At 37.3% G+C, this 22,745-nt stretch overlaps 1 protein-coding gene across 1 annotated transcript in view; it reads left to right on the top strand.

The window, feature by feature from the left end:
- The window catches only part of ZFHX4 (zinc finger homeobox 4), a gene marked incomplete at both ends in the record, with an annotated part of 125,469 nt that overhangs the window by 101,169 nt on the left and 1,555 nt on the right, over nt 1–22,745 (top strand). Inside the window, 4 exons of the mRNA XM_079533149.1 lie at nt 6,674–6,819; nt 6,955–7,155; nt 9,804–9,921; nt 10,070–15,466. Coding sequence (XP_079389275.1) covers nt 6,674–6,819; nt 6,955–7,155; nt 9,804–9,921; nt 10,070–15,466 — 5,862 coding nt within the window. The remainder of the gene's footprint in view (nt 1–6,673; nt 6,820–6,954; nt 7,156–9,803; nt 9,922–10,069; nt 15,467–22,745) is intronic.

Below are 22,745 nucleotides of genomic sequence, written 5' to 3'. Positions count from 1 at the left end.
CACTACTATTCATTGCATGTGCATTTTGCATGTGATTTCTATCAGTAGCCTCCCATTGACCTATTTTTAATCATAACCATCTGACAGGATAGATGCGGATAAGTTGAAGAATATTACAGGACGACCAGTGAGATTATTTTTTAATCAAATCAGTTTGTGTGCTTGTAATTTTTTAAGCGCCTTTCATTAATCTTAGCTGTACTTGTGATTCCTCTGATGGCATATTAATTTTTCATAAGCATAGGATTAGGTACCACTTGAATTTTTTCTTCAATCAGGTTTTGCCCCGCTTTTAACCCAAAGAATGTGGGGTTTTTATTATTGTTATTTTTTTGTTCTTGCTCTCTGATCACTTACTCCCAAGAATCTGGCCTCTTCCTTGGCATTTATTTGAGGCATTTTGAAAAAAATACACAAAATCCATTGAAAAAGTTTACAGATGATTCAGCCTAAGAAAGAGGAAATATCATTGAAAATGGATTATATGGGTTGGGTAATTTTGATCTCCTGGAATAGACAAAACCCAGTAATGAAAGCTACTGTCTTTGAAAACAAACCCCCATGTCATGACATTTACTTGTGCACAAACAAACCCAGGGCCAGCATCTGGTGTAGATACCCAAGGCTTTTTGTGTGTTTGATTTGGCAAATACGTGACTTCATCCATGCTTTTTATGTATGAGATGGAAATCTGTGGTCACAATGAATATTACATTGGCTACTTTTGCTGCACGCTATACCTAGTTACATTATGTTGGATTCATTGAAGCAGAAGAAGTGCTGAAACAGGTTGAAGCCTATTAGTTTCAGGTAGTCATATATCTTTTTCTTGTACGCCAATGACAGCTGCATACAAAGGAGGTTGTATTCTCCATAAAGATGTATAGTTGTAGAGAAAATATAATTTTACATTATCTTCTTTATATCCAAATTCTCCCATACTATATTTTGCTCTTACATACTAAACATTTTTTCATTAATTAAAAAAAAAAAAAAGATATACAGATATACATAGCCCTTTCTGTGCCAGATTAATTCAGAAGACTGACCGAAAGATTAAAGGTTCCTTTAATCTTGCTTGTTGACATGCTAAGGTCACTATTCATTCACAGTTTAGAACCTTAACTGCTCTTCAGTTGCTTTATTTTTAGAGATCATGAATCCAAAGTAAGGCTGATGATGTCAAGGATGATGTTGAGCAAGAAACTGTGTTGTGGTTTAAAACATACGAGGGCTGCCCTGAAAGTAATACCTCTTATGTTGGCGCATGATGTCAGGGGTGGATACTGGTGGTATGGCAGTACAGGGTGAACTTTCCCAACAGTATTCTGTTACATTTTGTTGCCATGTGAGAGATGGCAGTAGAGGGGCAGTCTGACAAAATGGCGTTTGACATGGAAGTGCATAAGAAGCAAAAGTGTGCAATTGAATTCTTCCATATAGAAAAAAAATTCAGCCACTGACATTCCTCAATGCCTGCTGAACGTTTATGGAGACCAAGCAGTGGCTTTGATCACAGTGAGGTGGTGGGTGGTGTGTTTCAGCAGTTCCACTGGTGCAGATTTTAATGTGCATAGCGTGCAGGCTCTCTTGTTCATCACTGATGAAAATTCATGGCTACTGATGATGACTATGTTGGAAAATATTGTTTTGTAGCTATTTTCTCTATCAAATAGTGTTACTGTGGTCTTTGCATCTGTTGTGGTTTCCATAGAAAGGCATAGGAGGCATTACTTTTGGAGTGACCCACAAATATGCCCCTTTAGCTATCTTGGAAAGAGCTGTCTGTGGTGCAGTAAACCCATACTCTAAAGCAGATGTAAGTCTCCTGCAGTTTTGTCAGGGTCTGCCTGTCAACAAGAAAAAGGTGACAGCTATCTGGAGCTCATGTTGCTCACCATATACTCTGTCCTACGAAACACTGGAAAGTGATTCAGGGAGTTTATCAGCCCTCTTATTTTCTTAGGTCCATTTTTTAGCTGTTCAAGAAAGAATATAGTATGAAAACTTGAGAAAAAAAAGAAAAGATGGAATCTAGAAAAAAAATACTGAAGGGGAATTCTCAAAATTCCATCAGGATTAGCTGCTCATAAGGGCCAAGTTTAATTAGGACAAACCTATATCCAGATGCCTACTGGGTGCACTACAGAAAAAAAAAAAAAAAACAACAAAAAAAACCCTGGCATAATTGTTCTGCACTCCCGTGCCAGCAATTACAAAAATAACATTGCATTAAGATTCATATACAAACAGGGCCCGAAATACAAGATTTGCCTTTGAGCTTTAGAGAAAGCAGTTTGCACAATGAAATCCTCAATCTTTTAGAAACTTTTATTTTCATAATCTAAATTAAATCTCTATATGTATCATGCAGACCATCATCTTAATTTTCACTCAGCTGACAAGTATTTCTAATGACTATATAACTGCTTATGTATAATTGAATGTTAATTTGGGCTTTCTCGTGAATTGAGTGTTGCAATTCTTGCCAGAGAAATCTCAGGAAAACCAATAAATTAATCACAATACTAACAAGTTAGACAGGAAAGTGGTGTGACCCCTCTTTAGCATAGAATCTATTAGACGAGGAAGGATTAACATGTATTTAGTAACAGCATGTTTGTGTAAGCTGTTGTGCTGTATTGCTTACCTTATCTCAAGGAGTAGAGCTTTCAAAATGAGACTTGGCAATATGCAAGTTATATTTGTTGAATATTCAGTCAGAATAGAAAAGCCTACTAATGCCTCATTTATATTGTCATTTAAATCTAGTGCCACTTTAGATTAATTATAATCCAAATTACAGCTCTATGCAGTGCAAGAATTAATATGGAATTTATCCAGATTAATACATTTGCATTGAAAATGTAATATGTCTTTGCCATGGCTAAGGGGAGCACTTTTTAATAAGGTAGTAAACATGAGGAAGGATGGAAATTAACCTTCATTATTGCAGTGAAAATTATCCTTTCATTTTCCTCTAATTAGAAAGAATACCAGTAATTATAATTTTAGAATTATTTTGAAGTTGAATAACATAATCTGATGTGTCAGAAATCTTAAATTATGCAATCTTTATCAAATACATGGATTCATAAATAACAAGACAGTATTTTGATTGTAGGTTTTTGAGGAGTTTCTTTCTTTAGCATTCTCCGCTTTATCAGTCACAAAAGTTTATATTTTTGTTTTGGGGTTTCAAACATGCTAGAAACATGATGGCATCTGAATTGTAGTGGAATATGTCATTTTTGTATTAGCAATATTAGACAAGTTAACTAATTCTGTAACTGACATTTAATCATTAACTAGTCTGCTTTGTGGTACTTATTTTGAACTAATGTTGGCTTTTCATCTAACTGTACTGAAAGTATGTTATTCATCTAAAACAACACTGTGTGTTCTGCGCTATAAAATCCATTAAATTTGTATTTCACAATTAAGAAAAAACACAAATGTTTCTCAAAAATAGAAAATCTGTATTTAAAGCATGAACAACAACAGATTTAGTCTCTTCCTCCAGCTGCATATTAAGAAGAGCATGCCAGTGGAATACTCAGCTATGAAAACAAAGCTCCACAAGCTCAGGACCGTAACATTTTCTCTCCTCTCCTCTCCTCCTTCAATACCCTATCTGTAAGGCCATAACTTTATTCAGCCTCTCTGCAGGAAGCTCCATAAAACACTAAATGCAATACAGAAAATGAAAAGTTGATACAGGAAGAAAAGGAGCTAAGTTTTACAAGCTGGACCATTTGCTTGCACAGGGAGTCCAAACCTTTTATTTTGCAGTTACACTTGTTACAAGAGAGGACCAGGCATAAAGTGCTGCTCTGCTTTGGGGGATTCAATCCACTCCATGCAAAGGGGCAAGTGGCTTCACCCCAGGTTGAGGAATCAGCCCCTTTTTCTTCAAACCTGTCAGTTACTGTTCTATTGTCCAGATGTAACTTGGGTTCAGTAGAAAGTAACAGGGCTTTGGGTTGACTGAATCCAGAGCAACATCAACAAGGAAAACAACAAAGCCTCTGTAAATTTCCACAATTTATATAAATATCATGGCAATCATAATAAAAAGCTGTGCTTTTATATGCATTTATTGACCCCAGCACAGTGTTTGATGACTCCATAGTTTTATTATATTAACAACAAAAGAGAATTTAACCAAAAAAATACTTGTTTTTATTGAAACAAGAACAATGTGTTTCATGATTATTGTCCCTTTGAAGTAATCAAGTCATCCTATCCTCTGGTGGAAGATGATGTATAATATTAACCTTTTGTGTACCGAGGCACACAGAGTGTACTCCAAGCTCAATTTCATTAGCAATTGCATACCAATGCCAAACACACTGCTAAATGCATTGTCACAAATGGATTTTTGAGCAGAATTTGGATCCCAATTTCTGTAACAAAATGTCAAAAACAATCTGGTGTGTAGAGGGGAAAAGAAAGCAGAATTGTTTTACTTTGCTTTTTAAATTCAGCATCCTGTATGACAGTGTCACTTTACACCAGCTGAGATTCTGCCCCATTTGTCTTTTTAAAGAAGCATTTTAAAAGTGGCATATGATAGAGGTAAGAAACAGTAGTCAACTGTTAGACGTTTTTGACAGTTGGAAATGAAGAGAGGTTAATAATTTGAACCTATCCTTCTAAAGTCTGAGAAGCAACCTTTCTCCGTTAATATAGTATGTCACTTTTTTACTTTCTATAATTCTTACAGTAAAGACATTTAAATAGTAATGATGTGTTGCCAAGTAAATGTGGCTAGGCCAGTGAGAGCTGAATTATCACAAACCAAACTGAGTAATGAAGTGGTATCTTTTGTTGCTGTAGCATGTAGATTTTACCTTTAAGCTTCACCAGTGCTTCAGGTTGGAGGTACATCTCTTTGCTGAGCTATCAAAATGAGGCCTCCAGGAATAGGTTCTCAGAGTGTAAAAATTCAGGGGGGCTCCAGAAAGCAGTGTGTCCAGATATTAAATCAATGCTGATAAACTGATAATTAAAGTAGGAAAATATGGCAGGAATAAACTTCAGTTTGAGTGAGAACATACTGGTCTAAATTACGCCATAAGAAATAATTACCAACTTAGGAATGAGAAACAATGTGTGGGGAAATCAGCTTTAATGTATAAGTCATAAAATATGTTTATGGTTTTTTTTTTTTTTCCTAAATGCCCTTCAGAACATGTCTCTGTGTGATTCAGTTCTCAATTGTTCATTATTTTACCATGAGGACTTGGTATTTACCTTGAAAGCTTTCTTATTTTACCTTGAAAGTTTTCTTATTTTATTTTTCTTTAATGTTGCTCTTTTAATACCAAATGTCGCACAAAGTCTACATAATTGATATAATAATAAAAAAGATACTGATTTTGCCTACAGAAAAATAGAAGTATTTTCTTTGTTCATGTTTACTTTGTTGTCAAAACATCCATGACCTTATTTTTAAATTAATCCTAGGTTATTGTGCAACGAGGTGCAATTTGTTCATTTATATGAACCTTATGTGGATTGAAAAAAATCAAGATAAATCTTCATGCACAGCATACAATCAGATTACCCCTGGACTATATATTTACGTTGAGTCTGATAGCAATCAATGGTTTAGCTTCATTGCATTTCAAGATGTATTTGCACCCAGTGTCCAGTGATAGTGTCCTCATCCTGGAAATAATTTAGTTGCAAATTGACTGGAAGATGGTGAAAATTGAAAGTTAAAATTAGAAATACTCATAATAAACAGCAGAAAAAAGGTCAGATGATGCTGCACTATGATGAGATTGGAATGGTTGGTAAATGAGGTTTTGTGTTTGTCGTGAGATGTATGTGACATGCCTACCCAATGCTCTTGTAATATCCAGCCTAGCAGAAGAGATTATCTGGCAAATTGACGCTGGAAAGAATTTTCTGATGGACTGGGAAATTAGAATTGCACTCTTTTCTTTGATGTGTGCAAGACTGGGCTACATTACACAGCTAGAGTAGGCATAATATTAAATATAGTATTTAATACTTAATAGTAAAACTGACTATAGAAAACAATTATATTCTGGTTTTGATCACAAATGCCAGACTATAAAAATTCACAGTGTAAACATCTAAGGCAATCCCAAATGACTGATCTTTGTATATAATTAATATTAAGTTAGCTCTGAAATCCTATTCTCCACAGTATTTCTTTTAAAGCCTCACTATATTTAGCTTCAGAATTGTAAGTAGGCAGGAGTTATCAAAACACCACAATAATCATATTGCTCAGACAATTTAGGAAAGAGAGAGTGTAATTAAACATCAGCAAATTAATTATTTTGGAAAACAGGATTTTTAAGCAAAAGCTGATTTGTTTTGATGTAACACACAAATTCACACTGAGCTGCTAAAGAAAGCATCTTATTGATTAATCTTTAAAGGCAACCTAAGGTTATCTAAACAGTAGAAAACAGTTCATTTTTAAATGTATTTATAGAGTATCCATCAAGGATAAAAGTGTTTTCGTTTTTATACTTATCAGAGTTGGTTTTCTCAAATATATGTATTTTTTCTCAGAACATTAAAAAAAAAAAATACCCTCAGAGACAACACAGACCTTTGGAATCACAGCGTCTTTGTAAAACAGAGTATTTTCAAGTTTAAAATGTGTTCTTAAAAATTGTTTTTGGAACAGGAATAGTCACACCAGAGAAGGAACCAAAAGTGAACACTGTTGTAGGGGCACAACAACTTCTTCTGGCAAAAGAAGAGGATGGTGCAGCTAAAAAATCAAAGCCTCCAGAGGACAATAAATTTTGTCATGAGCAGGTAAAGGAAAATGTAAGAATTTAATTGTATTCTAGAATTCTTTCAAATAAGAATAAAAAAGAGATGACGTGCTGTTAAAACAGCAATATCAGAAAGTTATTAAAGCACATTGACTAATATCCTGCATCTTAATTTGATGTTTTTCAGTTCTATCAGTGTCCTTATTGTAACTACAATAGTAGGGACCCAAATCGTATCCAGATGCATGTCCTGTCACAGCATTCAATGCAACCTGTTATCTGCTGCCCCCTCTGTCAGGATGTCCTCAGCAACAAAATGCATCTCCAGCTTCATTTGACCCATTTGCACAGTGTGTCACCTGACTGTGTGGAGAAGCTGCTCATGACTGTAAGTGATCCAAATACTGAAGTGCACATTACAGAAATGTGTTCTGGCCTCTTGGCAATGAATGTGTTGTGATATAGCATTTTGGTAGCCAGAGATGGGGAACAGATCAGGATTCTCAGTTTCTGTTGCCAGGTTGTCTGTTGACTGATGTCCCTTGGGAATTCTCCAAGGGACTGGTGGTGGATTTCAAAGATGCTGAAAACCTACAGTACCTCATTGACTTTACCTTGGAATAAGCAAGTTCCTCTGAGCGTACACCAGTAAATTTAATCTAACACTATCCAGGTCTTAGGACTCGAATTTGTAAAAAAACTGAGGACTTTCCTGTAAAATGTAGTGCCAAAATATACATGTATTCCTGTGTATAACTGTGCTACTTTCATTATATTATTTGAATTTCACCATAAAATATCAATAGTAGTACTAATTGGAAAACACAAGTGTCATATTTTTCAGTATGTCCCCATTTTTTACTTTCTGCCTCTGCGTAATAAAGTCTTCAGATTTTTTTTGTGAAAAAATATGAGTGTGAAAAAGCCAGGGCAGTTCTTCTGGATAAAGAATACCTGTTTTCAAGTACCTACCCTGGATCAGGCATAGATTTGAAATAGATTACCCACGTTTGGCAGAGTTCAGAAAACAAATCTTGTCAAATTTCACCTGGGAAATCCTGTTCTTCACTGAGAAATGTCATGGACCACATCAAAATAATAAATTTCTTAGAAAAAGAATGTCTCAACACTATGTAAAACAGTGTCAGTAAAAACACAGTCAAGTCTAGGGTTTTTTTTATTATTACATTGCATTTTCAAATAGAAAATAGACTTCCCAAGACACTATAGTGAATAGTTGTCTTACCTTTTTTTACCAGGATACGTTCTTGGGAATCTCAGGGATCCTTAAAGATTTGTTTCTGTAATCACAGACAACTCATTCATTTATAACATTGCAGTGGTAGGGCAGCCACCTAACCAAAAATGGCAAAAAAGAAGAAAGAATTGAATCTTTAATGGAGATCATTAATGGAGATGCTTGTGCCAGGTGCTGATGCTCAGTGCTGAATTGGAAATCAACAAAAACACTTTGAAGTTCTCTTTCTTCTTTTCCTCAGTTTTCTACTTAGTGTAATTCTGCCAGACTATGTACTTTTGGCCCAAGGAGAATACTGTAGAAATTTAACATTTACAGGCCCTTTTTGGAGACTGAGCAAATGTGAAAAAACCACCATATTTTGGAGAAGAAAAGGCTCTGGGGAAACCTGACAGCAGTCTTTCAGTGTCTAAAGGAGGGCTACAAGAAAGAAGATGACAGAATCTTTAGCAGGGGCTGATGTGACTGATGCGATAGGACAAGGGAAAATGGTTTCAAACTTAAAGAGGAAAGATTTACGATCATTATCAGGTGGAATTTTGTTTGTTTGTTTGTCTGTTTGTTTTTTATGATAAGGATTGTGAGGCACTGGAATAGGTTGACCAGAGAGGTGGTGGATGCCCCATCTCTGGAGACACTCAAGGGGTCAAGCTGGACAGGGGTCTGAGCAAGCTAATCTAGCTGTAGGAGTCCTGTTCATTGCAGAGGTGTGGGATCAGCTGACCTTTAAGGGTCCCTTTAAACTCAAACAAGTCTATGATTCTTTGATGTTGAGGATTACTATCTTTATTCTTGAGTTTTTCTTGATTCCCTCTATGCTGATAATGGGACAACTTTGAAATCTGTCCTATTCTCTGTATGTGCTGTAGTCTTTTCTCACCTACTGACTTGTCCCTTATTATTATTATTATTATTATTTTGTCAGAGAAAAAAGTCTACTTGCAAAACATGATCAACATCATTTAAATTTTCCTAGTTGATAAAACTACTGTTTTCTGTCCATATCTGAACTCTAACAAAATAAATACCATTTAGAGCAAAATGTTCATCTCTGGCACATTTACAGTTAACTAGGTCATTTTTTTATAGAAGTCCCTTCTGCCCAAACAAAATCAAAGTCACTAAATCTGAATAAAAGAAAAACATGAAGCATCAAACAAATGATCATGTCAGTTTAACTGCACTGAGAACTATCAGACATCTATAATATCACGTCTTTCAAAGATTTCTGTCTAAATTCAAACATAAAGTGATGCGTAAAGTAGACTGAAGAAGATATTACATGGGGAATTTAGAACAAAGGAAAGAGAAAACCCATATTTTAAATGGCACTAAGTTGCTCCTTCTGTTTGGAAATCATCTCATAATTTTCTTTCATTTGTTTAAAAAGCTATTCAGGTAAGGTAAAGTGTGATTACCCTTAGTCAAGAATTGGCTGCTGACTGTATCTCAGCACAGTCTCTATCTGTGGAGGAAGTCCAAGGAAAATTCCCATTGTAAACCCAACCAACCTTCTTTGTAGTGACATTAACCCCAGTAAAATATTGAATGTATGTGCTTCTGTGGCATCACTTTATTGTGGATTCTTTTGAGTTTATCCTCTTCCAAAGGACAGACAGTTCTCCGATTTTATGGTCTATCAGGAGCCATTATCAAGGACTGAACCAAGGCCTTTGTTTAATCTTGGCAATCTTTGAGATGTGATGGCCTTTTCAATTATAATTTCATGTTGCTTTGTGACTTTTCCTGTAATAATACTGTATTCTTGGTTTTCCAAGGTTCCTGTACCAGATGTCATGATGCCCAATAGTATGCTATTGCCGGCAGCTGCTTCAGAGAAATCTGAACGTGACACACCTGCAACCATTACAGCTGAGGGATCTGGGAAATATTCAGGTATACAAGAAAAAAGTATGGATTGCTATTCTTTACCAGGCCAACATAAAGCATACTATGTGCCACTCTTGATTTCTGATGAAAAAAATACTAATACTATGCGTTATTCTTTTACTTGTGTAAAACACACTTAACTTTCTTTAACTAGGTGAAAGTCCTGTGGATGAGAAAAATACGCCTGGGATTGATGAATCAAAACCTGGAATGGAAATTAAGAGTGAGGAGCAGAAGCCACCTAAAGAATCTACTGAAACGCCAGATTGGAATAAGAGTGGCAGTAAAGATATAAAGACCACAGATTCAATGCCAGATCAGCTAAATGAACAGCAGAAGAAGCAACAGCTCTCTGTTTCTGACCGCCATGTCTATAAGTACCGTTGTAACCATTGTAGCTTGGCTTTTAAGACTATGCAGAAGCTTCAGATACATTCCCAGTATCATGCTATTCGGGCAGCTACCATGTGTAGCCTTTGCCAACGTAGCTTCCGTACATTCCAGGCTTTAAAAAAACACTTGGAAGCAGGCCACCCTGAACTCAATGAAGCTGAACTTCAGCAGCTGTGTGCATCTTTACCTGTTAATGGTGAACTCTGGGCAGAAGGTGAAAGTATGGGACAAGATGATCATGCACTAGAGCAGGAAATAGAAAGAGATTATGAGATGGACCAGGAAGGTAAAGCAAGCCCTGTAGGAAGTGATAGTAGCTCTATTCCAGATGATATGGGCTCAGAACCAAAGCGAACCTTACCTTTTAGAAAAGGGCCAAATTTTACTATGGAAAAATTTCTAGATCCATCTCGCCCATATAAATGTACAGTATGTAAAGAGTCTTTCACTCAAAAGAACATTCTCCTGGTCCACTATAACTCAGTCTCCCATCTACATAAACTCAAAAAGGTTTTGCAGGAAGCATCAAGTCCTGTCCCTCAAGAAACCAATAGCAACACTGACAACAAACCCTACAAATGCAGCATTTGTAATGTTGCATATAGCCAAAGTTCTACATTGGAAATCCACATGAGATCTGTGCTTCATCAGACAAAGGCAAGGGCTGCAAAATTAGAACCAAGTGGTAATATAAGTAGTGGAAATAGTGTAGCAGGGAATGTTAATAGCCCCAGCCAAGGAATACTAGATTCTATGAATTTGCCAGCAGTTAACAGCAAAGAACCACATTTAGATGCCAAAGAATTAAATAAAAAACAAGCTTCTGAATTAATTTCTGCTCAACCTACACATCACCCACCCCAGTCACCAGCACAACTTCAAATGCAACTACAGCATGAACTGCAACAGCAAGCTGCATTCTTTCAACCCCAATTTCTAAACCCAGCTTTTTTGCCTCACTTTCCAATGACACCTGAAGCACTCCTACAGTTCCAGCAACCTCAATTCCTTTTCCCATTTTATATACCCGGGACAGAATTTAGCTTAAGCCCAGACCTGGGTTTGCCTGGTTCTGCCACATTTGGTATGCCTGGAATGGCTGGTATGACCGGATCGTTGCTGGAAGATTTGAAGCAGCAGATACAAACCCAGCACCATGTTGGTCAAACACAGCTACAGATACTGCAGCAACAAGCACAACAATATCAATCCACCCAACCCCAACTTCAGTCCCAAAAACAGCAGCAGCAAAGCAGCAAGCTGATGAAAGCAGAGCAAACTAGCTTAGTAAGCACAGACTGCCAGTTGATAAAGGATATGCCACCATATAAGGAGTCTGAAGAGATTTCTGAGAAACAAGAGAAGCCAAAGCAAGAATTTACTACTGAGAGTGAAGGACTAAAAGAAAACAAAGATATGAAGAAACCAAAATCCTCCGAACCAGCCATCCCACCACCCAGAATAGCTTCTGGAGCAAGGGGGAATGCAGCCAAGGCTTTATTGGAGAACTTTGGTTTTGAGCTAGTTATCCAATACAATGAGAACAGACAAAAAGTGCAGAAAAAAAGCAAGACTGGTGAAGGTGATAATACAGACAAACTAGAATGTGGAACCTGCAGTAAGCTCTTTTCCAACATTCTTATTCTGAAGAGTCATCAAGAACATGTGCATGGACAGTTTTTTCCATATGGGGCATTAGAAAAGTTTGCTCGACAGTACAGGGAGGCTTATGACAAGCTTTATCCAATTTCTCCATCCTCTCCAGAAACACCTCCACCACCACCACCTCCTCCGCCACCACCACCACCTCCTCCTCCTCCAACTCCTTCTCAGCCTTCTTCAGCTGGGGCTGGAAAAATTCAGAACACAACTCCCACTCCTTTGCAAGCTCCACCACCGACACCACCACCACCTCCTCCTCCTCCACCACCACCTCCTCCACCACCACCACCACCATCTGCCCCACCTCAAGTCCAGCTTCCCGTTTCACTTGATCTCCCACTCTTCCCTCCAATTATGATGCAGCCAGTGCAGCATCCTGCACTGCCTCCTCAACTTGCTCTCCAGTTACCACCAATGGATACTCTGTCTGCAGATCTTACCCAGCTTTGTCAGCAGCAGCTGGGATTAGATCCTAATTTCCTGCGCCACTCTCAGTTCAAGCGTCCACGTACACGAATCACAGATGATCAGTTAAAAATATTGCGGGCTTATTTTGATATTAACAATTCTCCAAGTGAAGAACAGATCCAAGAAATGGCTGAGAAGTCTGGTCTTTCACAGAAAGTCATCAAGCACTGGTTTCGTAATACACTGTTTAAAGAACGACAGAGAAATAAAGATTCTCCATATAACTTCAGCAACCCTCCCATAACAGTGTTGGAAGATATCAGAATAGATCCTCAGCCTTCAGCTGTCGAACCTTACAAGTCTGATGCATCTTTTAGCAAGAGGTCATCTAGAACACGGTTTACTGATTACCAGCTTCGTGTCCTCCAAGACTTCTTTGATACAAATGCTTATCCAAAGGATGATGAAATTGAACAACTTTCAACTGTTCTTAACCTACCTACTCGAGTTATTGTTGTATGGTTCCAAAATGCACGGCAGAAAGCTCGCAAAAGTTATGAAAATCAAGCTGAAACTAAGGACAATGAGAAAAGGGAATTGACGAATGAACGCTACATTCGAACTAGTAACATGCAGTATCAGTGCAAAAAGTGCAGTGTGGTTTTTCCCAGGATCTTTGATTTGATTACGCACCAGAAAAAGCAGTGTTATAAAGATGAAGATGATGATGCTCAAGATGAAAGCCAAACTGAAGATTCCATGGATGCCTCTGATCAAACAGTATATAAGAACTGCACAGTTTCTGGCCAAAATGATGCATCAAAAAACCTGGCAGTCACGGCAGCAAGCTCTGGCTCTGGTTCTAGTACTCCTTTGATTCCATCCCCCAAACCAGAGGCTGAGAAGGCTTCTCCTAAACCAGAGTCGACTGAAAAACCAAAACCAAATGAAACCATCTCTAAGCAAACTGATACATCTTCCCAAATTACCAAACCAGTACAATCTGCTCCAGTAACCCCTTCTGATCCTCAGCCCTCTGCTTCTCAACCACAGCAACAGAAACAATCACAAATAATAGGGAGACCACCTTCTGCATCACAGACTACACCTGTTCCTTCCAGTCCTTTACCAATTTCAATGGCTCCTCTACAGAACAGTCTACCTCCTCAGTTATTACAGTACCAATGTGATCAGTGTACAGTTGCCTTTCCAACTCTAGAACTTTGGCAAGAGCACCAGCACATGCATTTCCTAGCAGCCCAAAATCAATTTATTCACTCACAGTTTCTAGAGAGACCAATGGATATGCCCTATATGATATTTGACCCCAATAATCCTTTGATGACTGGACAGTTACTTAATAGTTCTCTTGCTCAGATGCCACCACAGACTGGCTCATCACATGCAGCACACCCTGCTACAGTTTCTGGTTCCATGAAACGAAAGCTGGATGATAAAGAAGACAATAACTGTAGTGAGAAAGAGGGAGGAAACAGCGGAGAAGATCAACATCGTGATAAGCGTCTAAGAACTACAATTACTCCAGAGCAGCTGGAAATACTCTATGAAAAGTACCTGTTAGATTCCAACCCCACCAGAAAGATGCTAGATCACATTGCACGTGAAGTGGGACTTAAAAAGAGAGTTGTACAAGTCTGGTTTCAGAACACAAGAGCCCGAGAAAGAAAAGGACAGTTCCGTGCTGTTGGTCCAGCCCAGTCCCATAAAAGGTGTCCTTTTTGTCGAGCTCTGTTTAAAGCAAAATCAGCTTTAGAAAGTCACATTCGCTCTCGACATTGGAATGAAGGGAAACAGGCAGGTTATAGTTTGCCTCCAAGTCCTTTGATATCAACTGAAGATGGAGGAGATAGTCCGCAAAAATACATATTTTTTGATTACCCATCATTGTCATTAGCAAAAACGGAACTATCAAGTGAAAATGAATTAGCCTCCACTGTATCAACGCCCATTAGCAAAACTGCAGAAATGTCACCAAAAAATCTCTTAAGTCCTTCTTCTTTTAAAGCAGAGTCTAGCGAGGATATAGAAAATTTGAATGCTCCTCCTGCTGACACTGCATATGATCAAAACAAGACTGACTTTGATGAGACTTCATCAATTAATACAGCAATTAGTGATGCCACAACAGGAGATGAGGGGAACAATGAAATGGAGAGCACGACTGGCAATTCAGGGGATGCAAAGCCTGCATCACCTCCCAAAGAGCCAAAAACACTTGTGAATGATGCGCTAACAAAAGCTGCAACTACACCTACCAATGAGAATACTGATGATAAATTTCTCTTTTCCCTTACAAGCCCCTCAATACATTTCAGTGAAAAAGATGGTGATCATGACCAAAGTTACTACATTACTGATGACCCTGATGATAATGCCGACCGCAGTGAAACTTCAAGCATAGCTGATCCAAGTTCACCTAATCCCTTTGGAGCTAGCAATCCCTTTAAATCCAAAAACAGTGATCGGCCAGGCCACAAACGTTTCCGAACACAAATGAGTAACCTTCAGCTTAAAGTTCTCAAAGCTTGCTTTAGTGACTACCGGACTCCAACAATGCAAGAATGTGAAATGTTAGGGAATGAGATTGGTCTGCCCAAACGTGTAGTCCAAGTCTGGTTTCAGAACGCACGGGCAAAAGAAAAGAAATTCAAAATTAACATAGGGAAGCCATTCATGATAAATCAGACTGGGCCTGATGGGACAAAGCCAGAATGCTCTCTATGTGGTGTAAAATATTCTGCACGTTTGTCCATAAGAGATCATATCTTTTCCAAACAACATATTACAAAAGTGAGAGAAACTGTGGGAAGTCAGCTAGATCGGGAGAAAGATTATTTAGCTCCTACAACAGTTAGACAGCTGATGGCGCAGCAAGAATTGGATCGCATAAAAAAGGCTACTGATGTGCTAGGATTAACAGTACAGCAGCCGGGCATGATGGACAGCAGTTCTCTTCATGGCATCAGTTTGCCAGCAGCTTATCCAGGACTTCCTGGGCTTCCTCCTGTTCTTCTACCTGGAATGAATGGTCCATCCTCCTTACCTGGATTTTCACAAAGTTCGAACAGTAAGTCTATAAACTTGTTTAGTCATTTTGTATAGTCACCATTCCCTTCTAAAACATTATATTGTGCATTCACGTTATTGGGTGATGGAGCACTGGAACAGATTGCCCAGAGAGATTGTGAGGTCTCCTTGGAGACCATCAAAAGTCACCTGGACATGGACTGAGCAACCTGCTCTAGGTGGCCTTGCTTGAGAAGGGGTTAGACTAGATAAACTTTAGAGATCCCTTCCACTCTGTGATGATTCTGTGAGTAGCTAAAAAATATTGCAATGAGATGAATGTAGCACCATACAAGGCTGTCACTGCAAACTGGGCTATATGTCTGACTTCCCCTAATCAGAATATATAGGTTTAATTGAAATCTAAATAACAGAAATGTTTTTGAGCCCATATTAGGCTTCTGTAACATCAAAAATATAGCAATAGCATTGTTATTGGAGATTTTTCATTTGTTTATTGTTGTTGTTTTTCTGAATAATATTACGGTAGGCAAAATGTGGGTTAGAATTTTGTCTGTAAAATCTTTGAATGCACATATTTTAAATAACATCTCATGAAGTACAAAATAGTCATTTCCACTGTAGTGTTTCATCAGGCATTTAGTCCACCTCTTAAGACAGTGTAATCTGTTAATTCACAATAAACACTAAAAAACTCTGCCCCAAACCCTGTAATATATTTCTGAATAATTAGAATAGATAAGTTTTCTGTTGAAGGTGATTACTAATGGTAGTTTCAATATGATCCAAATTTCAGGAGTTTTTGAATATCTTCTAGTTTTTAAAGACATTGCAGACATACACCATTTTGCTTGAATTTGTGCTTTTAAACTGAGCACATAACTCTGCTGGCTGGTTTTTGCTCACATTGGAAAGTACTTCCTCTTAAAATAACTGTAATAGAAGTTAGAGAATCAAGATTTCTGTAGAATGATTCGTTTAGTCCTCAAAGGATGAACTTATTATTTTTATTTGTAGTAGGCTCCGATTTTACAGAGTTCATTGTGAGTGCAGCATTGCAGACTGAAGTTCTCTAATTGATCCTCAAACTCTACACATTTATATCAAATACATGTACAGCAGAGGTAGAGAGTTGGTTAAGACACTTCACCTCATTTTATCAAATAATTCAACTTGCTAGTAATCTCTAATTTTTTTTTACAGAACAACTAACTTTGGCAAATGAGGTAGGGGCTTAATCGCTAGTGTTGTTAGGCACACTAAGACTATAGCAGTGTTTTTTCTGCTACCCATCTCTGCTTTGATTAATGATGACGATGTTATTATTTCACTAAGTAGTGGTCAAAGTATCTCACTTTTCTCTTCATTGGATCAGAATGGATTCCACAATGGAGTTTCTGGCTGACTGCCCTCTGGCTTTGGTAAAATATTTATTGGCACAGAGAGTGCATATAAAGGAAATATAAAGTTGTTGTATTTCCTTCTTAATGGCATCCAGTGTCCAGGTCCAAAAATGGCTGGTTGTTGTTCATTAAAATTATAGATATGGTTTCTCCATATAACTTTGCTAAATGCATATATCACTCTGAAAGTAATGCCTCCTACTTATTTCCATGGAAACTTCTACAGATAAAAAGAACACAATAGTGTTATTTGACAGAGCAAATTCTCAGCTGCAAAACACTATTCTTCAACATAGTCATTAGCATTAGCTATGCATTTCAACAGTGATGAGCAAAAGCCTGCATGCTGTGCTCATAAAAATCTGCACTGGCAGAGGTGCCTTACTGTTTCATACTGCTATGATGATATCATTTCTAGGAAAAGACATTGCCCATATAGTCCATCTTTCATCAGCTTAAACAGATAGAAATCAGAAGGTGCCGAATTTGGACTATACAGTGTGGTTGGACAGTCCAGTCTAGAATGACAATGTACTCTATGGTCTTCAAACTGGTATGGCTCCCGGTTATGGGCTGCAAGAAGAAGATTGTCTTCTCCAGCCTGTCTCTGGAAGTTCAAGCTTTCAGCTTAGTCAGCGTCATAAAGTAACATTCAGAGTTGATGGTCAGTTTGGGTTCCAGGAAATCCAGAAAGATCATTTGTTTCCTATCTGAAATGACAGTACACATCACTCTACTCACTGAGGGCTGTCTTGAATTTTTTCTTCAGTGGGAATTCATATATCACCACTTCATGGCCTGTTGTTTTGACTCTGGCTTGTGGTGGTGATATCACATTTAATCATGAGTAATGATGTGATCCAGGAAACTGTCACCTTTTGCCTTGAATTGGTTCATTAACCCCTACAAAACTTGCATATGGTGTTCTTTCTGTTCATATGTTAGCAATTATGGGACCCATATGTGGCAAACTTTGTGATATTCCAGTGTTTCCACCATTGTTTCCAAGACATTGAAGCCAATACTCAGCTCCATAAACAGTTCCCTAGCCTAATCTGCTGATTCGCATGGATGAGCTGATTGAAGTGCTCTTCATTTTGTGTGGTGACAGCTATGCATGCTGTCCAGAATGTGGCTTGTTTTTCATGTTGCTGTCTCCATTGCTGATATGCAACACCCACCACTTCACAGTGCTCATTTCCACTGTTTGGTCTCCATGGCATTCAGCAAGCGATGAATGCCAATGGATACCATTTTTTTGCATGGGGGAGTTCAATGACACATGTTTGCTTCATGCATACTTCCATGTCAGACTGCTCCTCTGATGCCATTTATCACACAGCAACTAAATTTAACAGAATATTGTCAGGAAGGTTCAGACTCTACTGCCATAAAACCAACACCCAGCTCTGAAGTTGTGGGCCAACATAATAAAATGGGAGGCATTACATTCAGAGCAGCCTTTGTGGATTTGTTTAGGTCAGCCTTCAGCTAAAATGGGCTTTGTCTAAAATGCTAAAATAAATTTGATTGGGAACATATTATTACATTCTCTTACTCTCAATAACAGGAAGAGAGTCCATGTGCAAAGTGCTGCTGGTGAATGGCTGCACAACCATGGTGGCCTTTCAGTTGTTTCGAAGAGCTGTTTTTGAGAACGTTACTTGGCCTTGGCCAAAACTATGCATGTGACCATTCTCACTGTTTATCTTTACAAATCACTGAGTTAAATCTTTAGAGTATATTCCCTGGTACTGTTTAACCTACTAGAATTAATTCAGCCTCAGAATCTATGTATTTTTCTGTTAATAATATAAAAGCAAAATGCCAGGTAGACAGGCCTACTGATCCATAGTAACTCACTTTCCTTATTTTCCAATTTCCACAAATTATCTCTTCTTTGCGATAAACATAAATCATTAGTATCATAGCATATACAGTGCACTGCCAATTGAGATGGATTTTTAGCCTCTTTCATCTTGCATCTTCTTAAGGTTAATTAGCCCATTGTGGGCAAGGCCCACTGTGTAATTCAGCTTGTACAGTCTTGTTTTTTTGTGGTTTTTTTTTTTGTTTTTTTTTTCTTCTGCTATACGCTAAATAACCCTTACATCCCGCATTGGATCCTTGGCAAATACTTGAATGTATAAATCTCTATTCCCTAATGATACAAAATGGAGCAGTCACAGTGAATGGAAAAAACAGATTATTTTAATCATTCATTTTAAAAATAAGTAATAGAAGTTCTCCAGTATGGGCTCAACACTAGTATTTCCTGCAACTAATTAACCCATTTCTATTTTCTCACCTAGAATGCTTTGGTTGATGAGTCACATTCATATTTGATGCTAAGAGTTGTTTAAATAGGACTTGTTTAGTTCCTAGAAAACTTGTTTTTGGCTATGATTTTGCCAGCACTGTGAATATTCTCAGTTAGCTGGACAATTGCTCTGCATCATCCTCTACATGAAGGATTTTGTTGAAGCTAACTCCCTTATGACTCACTATCAAATTCTTCAAGCCTACTTCTTGTGAAATTTACTGCAGTTTCTTCATTTGTCATTCATGTGTCATTTCTGCATTTTGGCCCAATCCTGAAAATGCACTTTGGAAGAACACTCACTGAGACTTCCTATGTTTAAATATTTACCAGTTTTCATTGATTTTTATGGTATTGGCATTTCCTTCGGCAAACCCCACCCAATCTCTTCATGTTTGTTTAAAGGGCAAATGTCAAAATTAGTAAGAACCTCACTTCTAAAAAACATATTTGCAGTTTGCTAAGATAAGGAAATATTGAAACTAATATAAATAAATATAAAATCTAAAATTCTCTCCTGCATTTCTCTTATATCATGATAGACAAATAAATGAGCCTGCTTAGTTTCACTTGTATTATGAAGGTTTTCACTTCAATATTCTTGCATCCAACGTTGTTTATGGGTTTCCAAAAAACTGAATACAACTGACTTTTTCAAAATACTAGTCTTTTTAAAATGCAATATTTGTTTTTACAAAAGGTTTGAAATGGAACAATAATCCTAAATCGTGAAGGAAATATTCATACATTTCATTTTGTCTCTTTTGTTTAATGCTCAGACCGGGCTTCTATTTGCAAAGTTTACTGCACTCATTAAAATAAGATTAATTTCTTCATTTCTGAATGAAAGGACCCATCAACTTTAAACTTAATTCAGAACTTTGTTCTAAAACAAGTGTCTTGCAATGTGAGAATTATTGTGTGGTTGTAGTATCATATGTCTAAGAATCTTCTCACCTGTGGGATATATTTTTCTAGATAACACATTTGTATTATCTTGTGGGCATTATAGCTATATTCAACTCAATATACTTCCTAATATGGAGTTATTTAGTGGAATTCTAATTCATACAGAATTTTAGTTCTGGCTTGATTATGTTCTTGAAGTTCTTTCTTGTTTTCTAGATGACTGTAGATAAGGGAATTCACCTGCTGTTTTTTTCTGTTCTCGATTTTTACACTTTATTTTCTTCTTAATTTCGTGTTACATTGTAGAAAACTAGTGCATAATTCTGCCTCTAGCTATTAATAGTTGTTCAATGTCATCGCCCATTACCATAGTTTTTTTTGCATATCACTTAAGCCTGAGATCCTTTGAACATTCACAGCAGCTTTTTTCAAGAATGCACACATCATCACTGGGTAAAATTTACTTAGTAGTTTTTAAAATCTTGTCCAGAGAGCAGCTTGATTCAACAGCAATTACTTTCCACATTATCCGGACACTAAATTCTGTTCTCTGTTTGCTTTTGGCCCACTGGTAGCTCTTTCATTTCTATATCTTTAGTCCTCTAATTCCTCTAAGGAAAAGAAAAATCTTTCCTCTTTGGGAGCCACTTAGAAGAGTTACCAGAACTAGAGTGCTTCTTCATTATCAGCGAATTTTCGATTTTAAATCTCTCAAGTCTGGAAATGTAGCATTTGTTTCACTAAGTTTTCTTCTTTTGATTTTAGAAACCTCGGCTCCACATTTTCCCTTCACTAAAATAGGTAGATTTCACTCTACTACTACAGCCTGCATTCTAAGCATTTCAACCAAATTCCAATAATAGCTGCAAAATGTAATAGATCTTGCCCACTGTGGACATCATCAAGATGAGGATAATGAAGACAACATGATGTGTAAGGGTTGAAGAGAGTAAGAAGAGAAAGAAATCAGAAAAATCTGATGTAGCTGACAGCCCCCCAAAAATGAAAAAGCTGGGGCAGCAGTTCATACTGATTGCATCATTCATGAATTTTTCATCTGCAGTATTTATCACTTGAAATATTTTCTTCAGAATCCATGCACAATTGCCTGTTACCTCCTATTGAAAGGATAGGGGCAAGCAATAGCATCTTCTGTGTCATTGTGCAGTAACTGTGACAGTTACCCACTTTTTAATTATAACTGTTGTGACTCGTTTCACTATGCTATCTAATCCATGCTCACAATGCATTTTAACTCCTTAATGTTCCCCTACCATCAAATAGGAGTAATGACATGGTGACAAACATTAAATGGTCTCTTTGTTAAATCTGATAATTATTCCCTTTGACTCCTAATTGCTTTATTCCTAAGCAGTGCTAAGCACCTGGATATTGATGATTTAAGTGTCATTCTTGTTCACTCCATTAGTGCTTTCTAGTAGCTAATATCCTTCTAACCACCATTACAGAACCTGCATTTATTGTTCTCTTATCTGTGCACTAGTACGCTGTTCCTGGTATTGCTTCACTTGTACAGTTCTGTGTACATCACACATTTTGTGTGCTCTTTTCTCTAGCAAACTTACTTGCCTGAAAAAATGATGCAAAGTGTAAAGTATAGCCTTTTGAAGTTAGTTGTCTTTATACCCTGTGCCATCATTTAATTTTCTGACCAACTATGCATTTCACAGAAGTTGCTTTTTAATAGACTGTTACCAGTCACTGCACTATATTGGGTACTTGAAACAGAGAGAAAATTTCTTCAATTAATATATGAGACATGCTTCTTGTGTATATGCACTCTCCAGTCAGAACCAGTCCATCTTTAGGTTGCTTTCTCTAATGAGGTGGAGGACACCTTGCCTGCATATTTCAAGGAAACTGAGAATAGCAGCATTCCTGTGTCAATGCATTTTAGTGCTATTATGCTTATTTCCCAGCAAATACAGCACTGACCTGATTGTCACTGTAAAGATGAGCTCTGTTCATACTCTCAAAAATGAAAATGTAAGCTGTGTGGTGTCCCAGTAATTAATAGCATTGATCTGATTGCTTGTTTTCTTGGATTTTTGAATGGTTGTTTCATGTTGATATTTACTTATCTAAACAATTTTATTTCTTTATTATTATTGCATTTTCGCCCAGCAATTTGGATAAAAATTCTTTTTTATTTGAGAGCTAATTACTTGAAGCGAGTACCATAATTATCAGGTTTCTTAGGTGAAGGATGTGTGGGTTGTATCATCCCAGAGGCATGATAAAAATTAGTTAAAATGAACAATGTAGTAGAGATCTCTCAACGTATCAATTAGAAGGAAGCTCTCTTACTGTGTTTAATGCTTCTTTTCTAATAACCTACTATTGAGGCTGCAGAGGAAAATGAACGGAAACTGGAGAGTGTTATTTGTACAGGTATGAATATGATTCAGCCAGTGGAGCTACTTTGACCTCCAGTGCCTTTTGTGGGACTTTTCTATAGGGAGAGATTTGTGCATGACCCCCATTCTAGTACAATCAGGATTATAATGTGAGTAAAAACTGTTGCTTTTGCTGTAGATTGTATATTGTGAATTTAAGACTGGAAAATTCACAGAAATGCACTAAAAGCCTTTTAAAAGTGTTGTTTATTCATGCCATGGGTAATTCCAGAATGCTTGATAAATGCTGAATGTTACAAGATATATTTT

This window comes from Tetrao urogallus (assembly GCF_951394365.1).
Source record: "Tetrao urogallus genome assembly, chromosome: 3".
Classification (NCBI taxonomy): Eukaryota; Metazoa; Chordata; class Aves; order Galliformes; family Phasianidae; genus Tetrao; species Tetrao urogallus.
This window is presented reverse-complemented; position numbering and strand designations above follow the sequence as displayed.